Here is a 14,001-nt window from a genome sequence, read left to right as displayed (position 1 = left end):
TTCCCAGCTTCATCAGCAGCCCATCAAAAAAGGGCTATTCCTGGATCTTTCAGGGACTTTGCGGTGTCCCTGAGATGAGCAGAAGGTGCCCTTCTCAGTCAACGTCTCTGTGGGACGGTTTAGGTCCACATGGACCGTCCAGCGGCAGAAATTCAACTGCGATCTTGGAGCACCAAGATCACACATCGTGCCGTTGCGACGTCAGTTCTCCTCCCCCAACATCTTCTTAAAGATTTCCAGTGTTGGGGCATTCACAACTTCTGGAAGCAAGCTGTTCTAATTGTTCTAACTGTCAGGAAATTTCTCCTCAGTTCTGAGTTGCTTCTCTCCTTGATTAGTTTCCACCCATTGTTTCTTGTTCCGCACTCAGGTGCCTTGGAGAATATTTTATATTCTTTTATTAGATGAATGGTGGTGGTGGGGTATTATTTTATTACTGTAATTTTTTGTTATTTTTATTTTTTATGTTGGGTTTTTATTTCCTGTATGCTGCCTTGCCATGGGCGAGATAAAGAAATTAGAATACTAAGTTAACAACTGTGGCTTATTCAACAAACCATGGTTTAAAGTGGATCAGTGAATGCCAACTGTAAATCCAGACAAAGATGGCCCAGCTGGGATGCTGAAGGACACCCATCCCTGCTGACAATACAAAAAGGAGCAGCAGTAATATCTTGTTGAAGTAACAGGAACGGTGTAATTTTTGTATCAGATTTTACTGTATAAATCCAGCAGTTTCCAAGTATGGCTATTTTAATAACATACTCTATGGTTGCACATTATCTTAAGATGTTTGCAGTGGTAACTGTGGGGTGGGAGGGCATCAAAACAATGAATAATATCAATATGAATGTTGTGAACAGAATAGTGAAGTATGAAAATTAATAGGGAAATATGAAAGTTATGGGCATATTTTCATTGCAACATTTAGCATCCCTGAGTTATTGTACGCATAATGCTTGTCAACACTTTGTGTCAGGAACATAAATCACATCTTTCTTTACAAAAAATTATACTGGCTGCAAGTGCTTGTGATGAAAAAGTTACTACTAAGAATTTCAAGTCCTCTCAGAAACAGGAGAATGGTTTCAGGAGCCCATAATTCAGTGTGCTTTAAATCTCTCTCTCTCTCCATCCATCCATCCATCCATCCATCCATCCATCCATCCATCCCACCCCACTTATATGGCTGCTCATCTCATAGAAACAATTTGGGGCAGTGTATAATAATAGTCCATTGGAAAAATTAATTATAATACCCCTTAACAAAAGTGAAGTTTTATTAAGAAAAGTTCAGGAGATTCTAATTCCTGAAAGCTATGTCGGAATAGGCGAAATGGCATTTTGGAAATACGATTAAAGCCCCAACCCTTTTGTACATATGTCAGTCTTACACGCGTGTAAAATGGGTGAGGTTTCTACTGTATGGCTGCACATGGCACCTTTCTGCTTTGATCTGTTCTTGCACCTACTATCGATTGTGCTGAGTAATTCTCTACTCTTTATTTTAGGATTGTATGCGTGTGGTTTATGTTTACACAATTATGGGAATAATTAGAACTGGCAGACCATTTTAGAACATTTACGGTAACTTTTATTGACCACGATATGTCCACACTGAATTGAGAAAATCTGTTTCAGAATCATAGTAGGGGAAAACGGCTCACTTCATAATGCAGTATGAAGAAAGAAAGCAGCTGTTCTGTAAAGTATAGTTATACCATTTTGTTTTATTTATGCAAACATCACAGATAACAGCTGGCACAAATCAGCAACTTGGGAGTTTCTTTTCATACGACAAGGTAAAAATTAATAGCAGCAATATAAAAAAAATGGCAGACGAACAATTGCAAAAAATAATATCACTTCTACTGGCTTTCTATTCCTCAGTTTGAATTAGTTATCTCTTTGTAGCAAGGTAAGATGAGTAGTAATTTATCAGTCTAAGAAAACCTCAAGCTTCTAAAATAACAGCACATATTTATCTTGGAATAAGCCTCAAATTTTCAAATTGACAAAATTTCCCATTACTGAAGAAAATTTAAAAACCAAATCCCACAGGTTTGTTTGACTTTTTAGTCTAATACTATCAGATGTGGGTTGCAAAAATCCAGGTTAACCCAGAATGACAGAAAAAAACTGCAAGTCAACTTCTGATGATCAGGTAAGCTTTCTCGTGTACCAGATTACATTGTGCAGTTCTGTAATATCAGGGAGAATCAAATTAAGGGATGAGTTGCTATGCTCACGTTTAAGGAATTAGAATCAATGAACTTTACTTAATAAAGAAAGCTTAAATTTTGCTATAGAGCAGGACTTTCAAACTCTTGGCCTGCGGGCCAGATGCATCATGTGTTAGCCATGCCCCTGCACGGTTTAGCGAAGGGGAAAAAAGTCCTGATACGTCACATGATGCTGCCATGATGACGTGAGTTTGAAACCCCTGCTATAGAGTGTTCATAATTTAACTTTTCTAATAGACTATTAGTCAATGGTGAAATTCAGTTTTTTTTTTACTACTGGTTCTGTTGGTGTGGCTTGGTGGGTGTGGCAGGGGAAGGATACTACAAAATCCCCATTCCCATCCCACTCTGGGGCCAGCCAGAGGTGGTAATTGCTGGTTCTTCAAACTACTCAAAATTTCTGCTACCGGTTCTCCAGAACCTGTCAGAACCTGCTGAATTTCACCCCTGCTATTAGTGCCTTGAGTGGCTTCTGTGAGATGGGAAGCCATATAAATGTGTGGATGGATGGATGGATGGATGGATGGATGGATGGATGGATGGATGGATGGATGGATGGATAGATAGTATTTAACACACACTGGAATGTGGGCTCTTGAAAGCATCCACCTGTTTCTGAGAGGACCAGCAACTCCATCACAAGACTTTGCAGGCAGTATAATTATTTTTGCAAAGGAAGATGCAATTTATGTTCCTGGCACAAAGTGTTGACAAGCATTATGCGTAAGATAACTCAGGGATGCTAAATGTTGCAATTAAATATGCCCGTAATTTTCATATTTCACTATTCTGTATTCAAAACACATTTGTTAGGGCATAATGAAGAGAATTAATATATTTTCTAAACTGGGATGAGTATGTTCATAAATTAGGATCAAGTTAAAAAGCAACTTTTCACCCATTATTTTCTACAATGTGATGTTTGTAAGTAAAAAATAATAATAATTCATACGCTCACAGTATTATGTTTGAATTTTTTTTATGTAAACAATAATGCAAATTAAATCTTTCCTCGTTTATAATTAAATTCAGAGTCTGAATAGCATAAATGCTAATTAAGTACTCCATTTGATGACAAAATGAAGAACTAGGCTAATTTCAATTTGCAAATTCCCCTAATTACGTTTTGTTTTAGAAAGTGAGTACAGTATTGTATCATACTTTTTTTTAAAAATGAGTAATTTAACCATTATTCATTCATCTTTAAAAGACATACAAACACCATGCACATTAATACTTTTTTCTATAACAAATGATATGAATGAAGATTCCATTGATTTTCCTGATAAAAAAGATTTTGATATTAACTTAAATGTTTCCAATGTTAAATTTAGTATGATTCACAGATGCACACTTTGCTATGCATACTGCTAGGAAAAATAACAAGATATACCTTAAAATATTAATTCTTTCTATTAAAGCTCACTGGGGTTACTTATGATTTTCAGCTTCGAAAAAGCTTTAAGACATCAAATTTGAAAGAACAGGTAAAAGACAGGCTGTCATAGAAAAATATTGATATATGGTGATTGCTAGAAATCAAAAATGACTTGATGCCTTTTTTGTAAAGGAAGATGCAATTACTGTCAATCAATCAATAAGACTTCTGAAGAGTCCACTTTCTGCATTGACAAACTTGGATTTTGCCTTCTACTCTACCTCAGCCTGCATTTTTATAAGTTACCCCTCACTGCATGTCCAAGCACGTTGGGACAAAATATAAAAGTTGTAGTTTTTAAAAAAAAATTGCAACCTTCTAGGCATTTGAAAAGTCCACCTTGTTTTTTGTCTCCTCAGACTGGATCTTTTAATCTCTCTTTACTGGACTATATTTCTGGACACTGAATATTGATGACCCTATTTGTCCTAATTCTTCATGAAGTGTAGTGTTAAAAATGACAGTTCTCAAGTTGGATTCAAAAGAATGCAGAACAAGTTAGAAGTATTATTTTTTTACTTCTGTTTATGTCCGTGGAGTTTCTCAGTCATCCACATCATAGTTGTCTCAAAGGTGCTTTTATTCTTCAAAAGGCAACTGGACTGTTTTTCCCTTGAGAAGGAAGTAGAAAACATTTCACTTCTCATCCAAGAAGCCTCATCAGTTCTGATGGCAGGACGATGGAAGGATAGGTTCTGATAAATGGTGGGAGGCAGGGAATGGAAGGGTTGTATTTCTCTGCAGTCATCTTCCATCTCAGAGAGTACTAATGACCAGATGACTGTAAAGAAATACAATCCTTCTATTCCTCCCACTGGACATCCTATCATAATCTCCCCTTTCATCCTACCACCATCCAGTCTCAACTGTCAGTACCAATCCTTCCATCCCACTGTCATTACCTATCCTTCCATCCCTCCCCCCATCATCAGAACTGATAAAGTTTCTTGGATGACAAGCAACACATTTTCTTCTTCCTCCTCAAGGAAAAAAAAACAGCCCAGTTGCCTTTTGGGGGGAAAAATAGCACCTTTGAGACTTCTATTCATGTAAACTAGAGCATTTTTCACTATTTATATCACACTGCTAACTCATATTTAATTTGCAGTCAACTATTAATCCAAGATCTCTTTTCTAAATCAGGGGTCCTCAACCTGCAGTCCATGCAGCACTGGGCCGTGGCATGCCAGAAACCTTCGCAAACAAGCGAAGCCACATCCGCGGGATGTAGGCAGCATGTGAAACCACGCCTCCTTTGGCCTGCAGAAAAACTCTCCCCGGAACCGGTCCCTGATGCCCAAAAAAGTTGGGGAGCGCTGTTCTAAAGTAGTACGAGTATTATAAAGCCAGATGTTTTCCATCCTAAACTTGTTTGCTTGATTTTTATTTCACAAATAAAGAACCTTAGATTTGTTTTTGTTAAATAGTTATGTTATTTTCAGCCTACTTCTCTAGGTGATTTTGCCTGTCTTTGATAGTATTGCTATTTCTTTTTACAATGTTGTAACAATCAAGTCTTAATGAAAGTCTCATTTAATGGAAGATTACTAGTGCTGATTCTGACCCAGTGCACCCCTTATGACAATCCTTCAATCCATTTTAATAAGGAATTATTGATGGGATTCCTGGCTCCCGATGGATCTAATGAATTCACTGCATAGACATTCAATCCAGCCTTGCTCAGTGTGCTAACAAGGATGTCATGGAGTTTTAAGAAATAAAAGTAACTTTCAAGCAATAATTCTACGCCTCCTTTGTCTTGTAATAAACGTTGACTTCACTACTGCTAGGGATATTAAAAAATGAGTAAGCTGAATTCAGACATGAATCAGTGCAGTTTTTGGCATAAAAAAGATGTGAAAATGCATATAAAATGCATACTGTAATGGTCACAAAATGCATATAAAAATACTTAACCATAAAATGCATTCCAATTTGGAAGAGAATTAATAACAATATAATCAACCTCAACAGGAGCAAAATATCATTGTTCTACTCTTAGTTGCAAATTTTTAACAAAATCTGCTTAGCATTAATGATAAATCTTCTAAAATGTAAAGACTACATTTAACGAAATACCATTTAATTCAAAATGCATAGGACTATACTGTGAGAAGCATTTTAAAAAGTACTTTATAAAACATGTTAGGACCAAGGAAGATTCTTCAAATTGCTAAAACTCTACCTTGGCTCAAGCTCCCGCTTCAAAAGTCAGCTCTGCTTATTTCTATTAGTATGAGTGTGTATCACAGCATTGTGTTGCTGACAATCACTGCAGCAGCATTGTTTTGTGTAAATATAGTAGATATCCTGGGTTGCTTTTGAAGCTGTGGGTCTAGCAAGAGACATAACTGCCTTAACATTTTAAAGAAAAGGTTTCTTACCACTAACAAGCTTTGCCAAACATCTCATTCAAATCCTCTATTCTACCACCCTACTATACCGGTAGTCTTTGACTTACAACCATTTGTTTAGGGATCATTTGAAGTTACAGCACCACTGAAAAAAAAACTTACAACTGTTTTTCACACTTATGACCATTTCAGCATTCCCTTGGTCATGTGATCAAAATTTGGATACCTAGCAAGCAACTAGTATTTATGATGGTTGCAGCATACCAGGATCATGTGATCATCTTTTGTGACAATCAAAACCAATGGGTAAACCAGATTCCCTTTACAACTGTGTTACTAATTTAACAATTGCTGTGATTCACTTAACAATTGTGGCCAGAAGGGTCAATAAATAGGGCAACATTCACTTAACAAATATCTTGCTTAGCAATGAAAATTTTGGACTCAATTGTGGTTGTGAGTCAAGCCTGTCTATGTGAAGCAATTTTGCTTCTGACGTAATTGTTTTATATTCAAGGTAGCTACTGCTAGTCTAAATTTGCTCATTGGTTGAAATCAACATTCTTTTGTCAAACTTTACAATAAGGCCTTTTTTTTTTTTTTTACAAAAGCATCAATTTTACAGAAAAAAAGCCAATGTAAAATCCACCCATTTTATCTTAACTTCCCTCACCTGTTCCCTTTCTTTCCTCTGTCTTGAGCAGAAGACACTTCATGGAAATATCGGGGTGAGCCCTTGGACTTTATTTTGTTACACCTTCTAAACAGAGAGAGACAAAAAAAAGTATATAAAGCTTATAAAGAGAATTCCTGGGATATAACCTCAAAGGTAATGCAGAAATGTTATCTAACTGAATTGCTATGCTATTTTTCTCTATACAACCTTCTTTGCTAGTCCCCGCCCCCAAGGGTTAATTATGCTTAGAATAATAGGGTTGGAAGGGGTCTTGGAGGTCTTCTAGTCCAATCTCCTGATTAGGCAGGAAACCCTATACCAGTGATGGCTAACCCTTTTGCCTGTTTTTCTCCTCCTGGAGGCTTCAGGTGGCTTCCCTGAAGCCCCTGGAGAGCGAAAAACCACCCAATGCACAAACTGGAAGTTCGGGAACAGAACTGAAAGTTCAGGGAAGCCTCCGGAGGGCGAAAAACAGCCGAAAATCAGCTGGTGCATGTGCACTGGAGCTGACAGGGCAATGCCTCATGTGCCCTCAGAAATGGCTCTGCGTGCCACCTGTGGCAGGCATGCCACAGATTCACCATCACGGCCCTATACCATGTCAGACAAATGGTTATCCAAACTCTTCTTAAAAACTTCCAGTGTTGGTAGTTCCGGAGGCAAGTTGTTCCACTGATTAATTTTTCTAACTGTCAGGAAATTTCTCCTTAGTTCTAGTTTGCTTCTCTCCTTTTTTAGTTTCCATCCATTGCTTCTTGTCCTGCCCTCAGGTGTTTTGGAGAATAGCTTGACTCCCTCTTCTTTGTGGGAACCCCTGAGATATTGGAACACTGCTATCATGTCATCCCTAGTCCTTCTTCTCATTAAACTGGACATACACAATTCCAGAAACTGTTCTTTATATGTTTTATATTTCACAAGGTCTGATTTATAGGCATTTTAATAATAATAATAATGAAAATATCATACAGCCTTTTACTTGGCTGTCCAGTTTCTATCCATAGATCTGAAATCAGAGGTTCTCATGAATGAAAAACTCGGCAGGATCTATCTTTTGTTAGAATTTGAGATTGGCTGTATCTCAAAAGATAGAAAAGAGAGGAATACGATAGAAGAGATTGGGGTTTCTGATTTCATAGTTGGGAGTGGGATACATAGGACAGTTCATCAGAATACAGAAAAGCTTCCTTAGTTTCCACAAAATAATTTTTTAAGAAAATAAAAACCATCTCCATATTGACATTAAATTGGAAAATGCCTAGAGCGTGACAGGAAGGGACATTAAGAAGCAGTGGCACAACTGGATTAGCCCAAAGTACAGAGTTTAAATAAAAGAATAAATAAAGCTGGCTGGAGTGAGTATCAGTCAGATGGGAGGCATAAAAAAATGAATAAACAAACAAGCAAACAAGATACTCTGATTCTCTCCTCTGAAGAAATTCATAAATCCAGCACATAATATTACTCTGTGACATAACTACTGAAAGTCAGCTATCTCTCCATGTGCTCAGAAACTCCAGGTCAAGGACTGATGGTATTTTCAGAATATTAGTTCATATGCTTTTGGATAATTTCATTTTAGACTATTTTCTTTTCAGCACCTGTAAATTATGATAATCTATAGAATACATTTCCACAACAGATATGACATGGAACTGGAATATCTTTGGGAAACTGTAGATGAGTTGCACAGGCTGGGGTTGATTGGTTTGGTTTCTTTTTAATCTAGGAAGTTTGATAAACAGGGTCTCGCCTATTTTAAAAATGATACTCTCTAAGTAATTGGATAAGCCTTAAGAAATGGAAGCCTTAAGAAATGAAATGTTACCATGTTCTTCTACAAAACTTCATGGCCTTGGCTGCTGTAGCCCCAACTCTGAAGAATGTCATCAGCAATGAAAAACAAATTTTACATACCCACTTCTGAAAAATTACTCTTACATTGGTTGTTTATGTTCAGATGTTTCTCCCATTTTCCTTATGGATGTTACAATACTTGCATGTTATTTTGTGACTTGATATTGTAATGAAAATGTCAGGCCTGCAGCCTTTTGGATCTTTGGCCTGCCACACTTTCTAATATTCTACTATGCTGTTTCTATAGTGGGGAATTGGGAGGGGGAATAGTACGAAGTAAAATGCTATGTAGCCAAAATAAAATTTCTTTCTAGAATGCCAAGGTCATCCTTTGTCTTGGTACCTCTGCACCTGACTGGAACTGGATGGGTGGAACTGCCAGCATGGCAGTGGAACATTGGACTATGTGATGGCCTTGTGGGTGTGGGGGCAAGATCATGAACTTTAACCTGGATGGGGAAAACTGAGAAGCTTCAGATTTGGGTTTTCCAGATGTGCCAAAATGGCTCTCTTAATAAATTGGAACTTTGAGCAGTACTTTGCCTTGGACTCTGATTTAATTTTGGATACTATTTGGAACCCTGACAGAAAGTGGCTTAAAGGTAGGGCACTCTATCCTGGCACTGTTCTCTTTTGAAGCAACCTTTTAGTAATGGGGAGGGAGGGGATAAAAGTTAAATGAGGCTGCGTTGCTCTGGACAAAATAATGCGAAGTAGCATGTCAGGGCTAATTTAGCCACATGAGTCAGTTACTATAACAACTAAACAATGCCAGCATAGTATGTATGGCATTCCTATTCTTGAATCTCTTCCTTAACAAAAATGGCTTTAATTACTAGGTAAAGGTTCCCCTCACACATATGTGCTAGTCATTCCCAACTCTAGGGGGCAGTGCTCATCTCCGTTTCAAAGCTGAAGAGCCAGTGCTGTCCGAAGACGTCTCTGTAGTCATGTGGCCGGCATGACTCAACGCCGACGGCGCTGTTACCTTCCCACAAAAGCTGGTTCCTATTTTTCTACTTGCATTTTTACATGCTTTCGAACTGCTAGGTTGGCAGAAGCCGGGACAAGTAACGGGGACTCACTCCATTATGCGGTGCTAGGGATTTGAACTGTTGAACTGCTGACCTTTCTGATCGAAAACTCAGCGTCTTAGCCACTGAGTCCCTGTTTATTAAATTATTTAATTAATTTAAATATTTAATTAATTATTGTTAATCATTACAACATGTTTAAAAGGCTTTCAAGAGAATGTTTCTTTTAAGTCTGAAAACAGCCTTGTGCAGTTAGCTACTGGTGAAAAATCACTGATTTCCTGAACACAAGTAATCTGATACAGTATTCCTCGACTTATGACTGGTTGCTTACATGCTGAAAAAGGAGTATTTGTGAGCCAGACATTAATTCTGATGGTTATTTCCACCCCTCATGGTCAGTGCTTGGATGCTTCTGTTACTTCTGTTTCCAGCAAAAACTATCCATTGTGGGCAAAACCCACCCATTGCAGGCACACTTAATGACCACAATGTTCACTTAATGACCCATAGCATTTGCTTTATTTCTACTGTGTTCGCGTAACAATTGCAGTAGAAAAGGTTGTAAAATCAGGCGTAGTCACAGAATGATCTGCTTAACAACTGTAACTCTTAACTCAAGGACTGCTTGTAGTATAAGTGGGAAGGAGGCTGAAAATAACTCAGCCTACAAGATGTTACCACATAGGCTAAATTGCTAGATGCCCTCTAAAGCAGCCTGCCTTGTACTTTGTGAAGTGAAGTGTGTTGTAACACCACAGAGGGAAACATACTATATTTCTTAAAAGCCACTACTAACATCTAATAACTCCTACTGACTTTCTTGGTTCTTTTTTTAAAAGTAATGGTTATACCGAAGCTAAGCACACTCCCCTGTGTATCTAAACATACCAAGGTATGTAAAATATATAATGGAATATTACAATTTCAGATATCAGGCTAGATGGGCTGGAATAATTAAAAGATTATTTGCAGTAACCAGGTAGGGGTGCAAATCAGAAACCTTTGCCGTTGGAAATGTGAATTAATTTCTTTACTTGCTGGAAGTCAGGAGTGGCTGTAATTTATATTCCACTTAAGAGTTGCTGTTGTTTGAAAACTAAAATGTTAATTGCCTCTTCCTATTTTTATACTTCTGTCCCCTCTCTCCCAGCTGAGTCAAACTCTGTTTAGAAAGAACTGCTAAAAAATGTAATGAAAGCAAGGAAACAATGTTGAACTTGCCTCTAAAAATAAGTTTGTAATGACAGTTGCACATGTACAGAAAGACACCTTCCTAAACAATAATGTATTTTATTTGAATTAGGCCTAGCATAATGTGTGAACTTGGCTTTTCTGGTTTGTGGCCCACAGTTTATTATTGAGCATAATGTATAGTGCAACCAGATAGTCATTGTCTTATGACCTGTCCCTTAAAGCCATCTGAAATTACAACAAACTTCCCCAAGGGGTAGCTGTGACCCAGATTTGAAAGTCCAATGGCTGCTCCTCCATAGTCATGTTACAGCAGTTGGCAACTGGGCTGCATTGACATCCATTAGCTGCATCCTATGGTCATGTGACTCAGGTTTTATGATGATTTTACCAAATACTGGCATTTACTGCCAGTTTTTGACATAACTACATCCATAATGAACCATTGGCTTGCTTAACACCATGGCATTTGTTACCTAGAGCTTATCCTCTCTATATTGACAAATGTATCTTTTCATTTACATACACTGAGAGCATATGCATCAAGACAAATTCCTTGTGTGTCCAATCACACTTGGCCAATAAAGAATTCTATTCTATTCTATTCTATTCTATTCTATTCTATTCTATTCTATTCTATTCTGTGGTGGGTTGCAGGAGGTCTGCCCCGGTACGCGCGTACCGGATCCTGCCCAGAGCACCAGGTACCGTTCCGGTAGGGTGCTCTGGAGGGCCCACCTGCCCGCCCGTGCTCCTTACATGTGCTTTAAGCTTTTGGCGCTTCCACGCACACGCATGACGCATATGGCACCTGCGCGACGCTCCGCCGAGCAGCTGGAGCGTCGTGGAGGCTTGCGGAAGCATCGCAGGCAAGTATGATGCATGCGCACGCTGCGTGCATCGACATAGGTGATGCCAAGGCTGTTCCAACTGTACTGGTTGGAACGGAATCCGGAACCCACCACTGATTCTATTCTATTGTCTATCCAGATCACAACAATCTTCAAGCACTGCAACAGAATCTTGAAAGTATCACTAGGTTGGCTTGGGGTCAAGATACACAATGTTTTGCATATTGATGATACCCAACTCCATGCTTTCTGGTGACCTCATCCAACAGCTTCACCAAACGTGTGAGCCTATAATTTTTTTTGTCTTTGATGTTTTAAAGACACATAGGAATACCATATATCTGAGATATAAGATCTATGTTATTTTGTGTCAATCAAAAGACATCTTCCCAGTTATACCTCTCCAGAACACTATGATCAACCTGTGACATGATAGTATGCATATGCTATCAATGGCAAAGGTTCGGCTTCTAGGGTCACAGTCTAAGATATCTACATGATTATGGATTGCTGGCCTAAGTTGGTTTGTATCTCAAGAGCCGCCTGAACCGCAAGACAGGCGGCCAATAAATTTGGTGAAATAAAATCAAATTTCACAATGACGTATTGGAAACAAAAATACCTCAAATAAGGATTACATGTAAAGACTTGTGGACGGCACAGTAGGTGTGCTGCTATAATGACGCTGGCAGTTATCCAGCCAGCCAGTTCTCATAGTCACTGAATGAAATCTAATTCTGGTGATAGGCTGCATCAACAGAAGTATAGTTTACAAATTTTAGAAGCAATTTTGTGGTGCATTGATCATGCTGCCTCTCCAATCTTCTATCCAATTTGGAGTACCACATTCCAAATTGGATACAAGATTGCAGTGATCGTTAGAGTAGCAACGAAGTTCTGTAAAGCAAAATGGAAAGAGGTGGGTATGTTTCGCCTTCTGAAGCGAAGATGGATGTGTGATAGGATAATAATGTTCAAAATTTCTAAAAGGATGGCACACAAAGGACAAGAGCTCTGCTGTTCCAGAGTGCAGAACTGTAATTTTCTAACTAATATTCCAAATAATAACCATGAAGAACTGAAATGAAATAAAAGACTCAGATCGTTTGTCTCTAAAATGATCAGGCATTCCAAGAAGAAAATAAGACATCAGTTAGTACAACAACACCAACTTTCAATTAAAAAAAGAAAACAAGGAAAATTGCCCTTTAATACTAATCACTACAATAGTCATCCTCTTTTAACGACCGCATAACCCCTTGCAAGGTGGAGTCTGAGCAACTGAATGGAGCTGAGTGTTTACTGGCCGGATGCCCTTCCTGTGGCCAATGTGGAGTTTTATTCAGCTGATATATTCTCAATGTGCCCAGAGAGAGAGAAATATCTGCCTCTGTCTGGGCACATTGAGAATATATCTGCTGAATAAAACTCCACATTGGCCACAGGAAGGGCATCCGGCCAGTAAACACTCAGCTCCATTCAGTTCCTCAGACTCCACCTTGCAAGGGTCGTTAAAAGAGGATGACGATTGTAGTGATTAGTATTAAAGGGCAATTTTCCCTCACAGCCTCCTGATTGTGAGGTGAGAGCTCCACCTCTAGTCCACTGCACCACCCTTAATCATTACAATGGTGTGTAATTATAATCCAATAGTAGTCGTTTGCAGCATTTTGGGGTCACATGATTGCTAGCTGGTTTCCGACAAGCAGCGTCAATGGGGGGACATCATATTCACTTAGTGACAATGTGTTTCATTGAACCACTATGGTTTTCTTAACAACCGTAGCAAAAAGGGTCATAAAATCAGGCACGACTCACTTAAGAGCCCCTTTGCTTAGCAAAGGAAATTCTGGTCCCAATTGCGCTCGTAAATTGAGGACTAACCTGTATTATCTTGCTTTCTTTTTGTTCAACTATTTAGATTGAAGATAGCATAGAGCATAAATAGTCAAAAGACAAAGAAACCAAGAAGAGCAGGGGACATTCAGTTATGGGGAAGTATTTTGGGCCATCTCGCTTCTCTTTGTAATTTTTTATGAACAGTAGATAAATATTTAAAATTAATTGCTGTTTTTCATTTTACTGGTCATCAATCCAGAATTTTGGTTATAGAATGTTTTCAGGTAAGTTGGGAAATCATCAGTAATACTGGAGACATAACATTTTAATCCCCAAGAAGTATAGATTCTATTGGTGCCTGGATTGGACATTTATTTATTAATCATTTGCTATTAATCGGATGATTATACAGCTTTTATTTCCCTTTAAAAAATAGTGGTTTAAATGAATTTAGAATCCACCCAGATAATTGCCTACTGGACAGATGATAATGATTTTAACAATAACAATAATGC

General features: G+C 38.3%; 1 protein-coding gene across 5 annotated transcripts in view; it reads right to left on the bottom strand.

The window, feature by feature from the left end:
- Positions 1–14,001, bottom strand: part of PTPRG (protein tyrosine phosphatase receptor type G) — a 722,188-nt gene that overhangs the window by 68,130 nt on the left and 640,057 nt on the right. For 3 of the 5 annotated variants that reach the window (XM_087708786.1, XM_087708785.1, XM_087708789.1), the window contains exon 14: positions 6,709–6,795. The exons of the other annotated variants lie outside the window; for them this stretch is intronic. In XM_087708786.1, coding sequence (XP_087564912.1) covers positions 6,709–6,795 — 87 coding nt within the window. The remainder of the gene's footprint in view (positions 1–6,708; positions 6,796–14,001) is intronic. 5 annotated transcript variants of the gene reach the window in all.

The sequence above is a fragment of the Thamnophis sirtalis genome, unplaced genomic scaffold (assembly GCF_051295495.1).
Source record: "Thamnophis sirtalis isolate CommonGarterSnake01/CBP01778 unplaced genomic scaffold, rThaSir2_p1.2 scaffold_3, whole genome shotgun sequence".
Lineage (NCBI taxonomy): Eukaryota > Metazoa > Chordata > Lepidosauria > Squamata > Natricidae > Thamnophis > Thamnophis sirtalis.
This window is presented reverse-complemented; position numbering and strand designations above follow the sequence as displayed.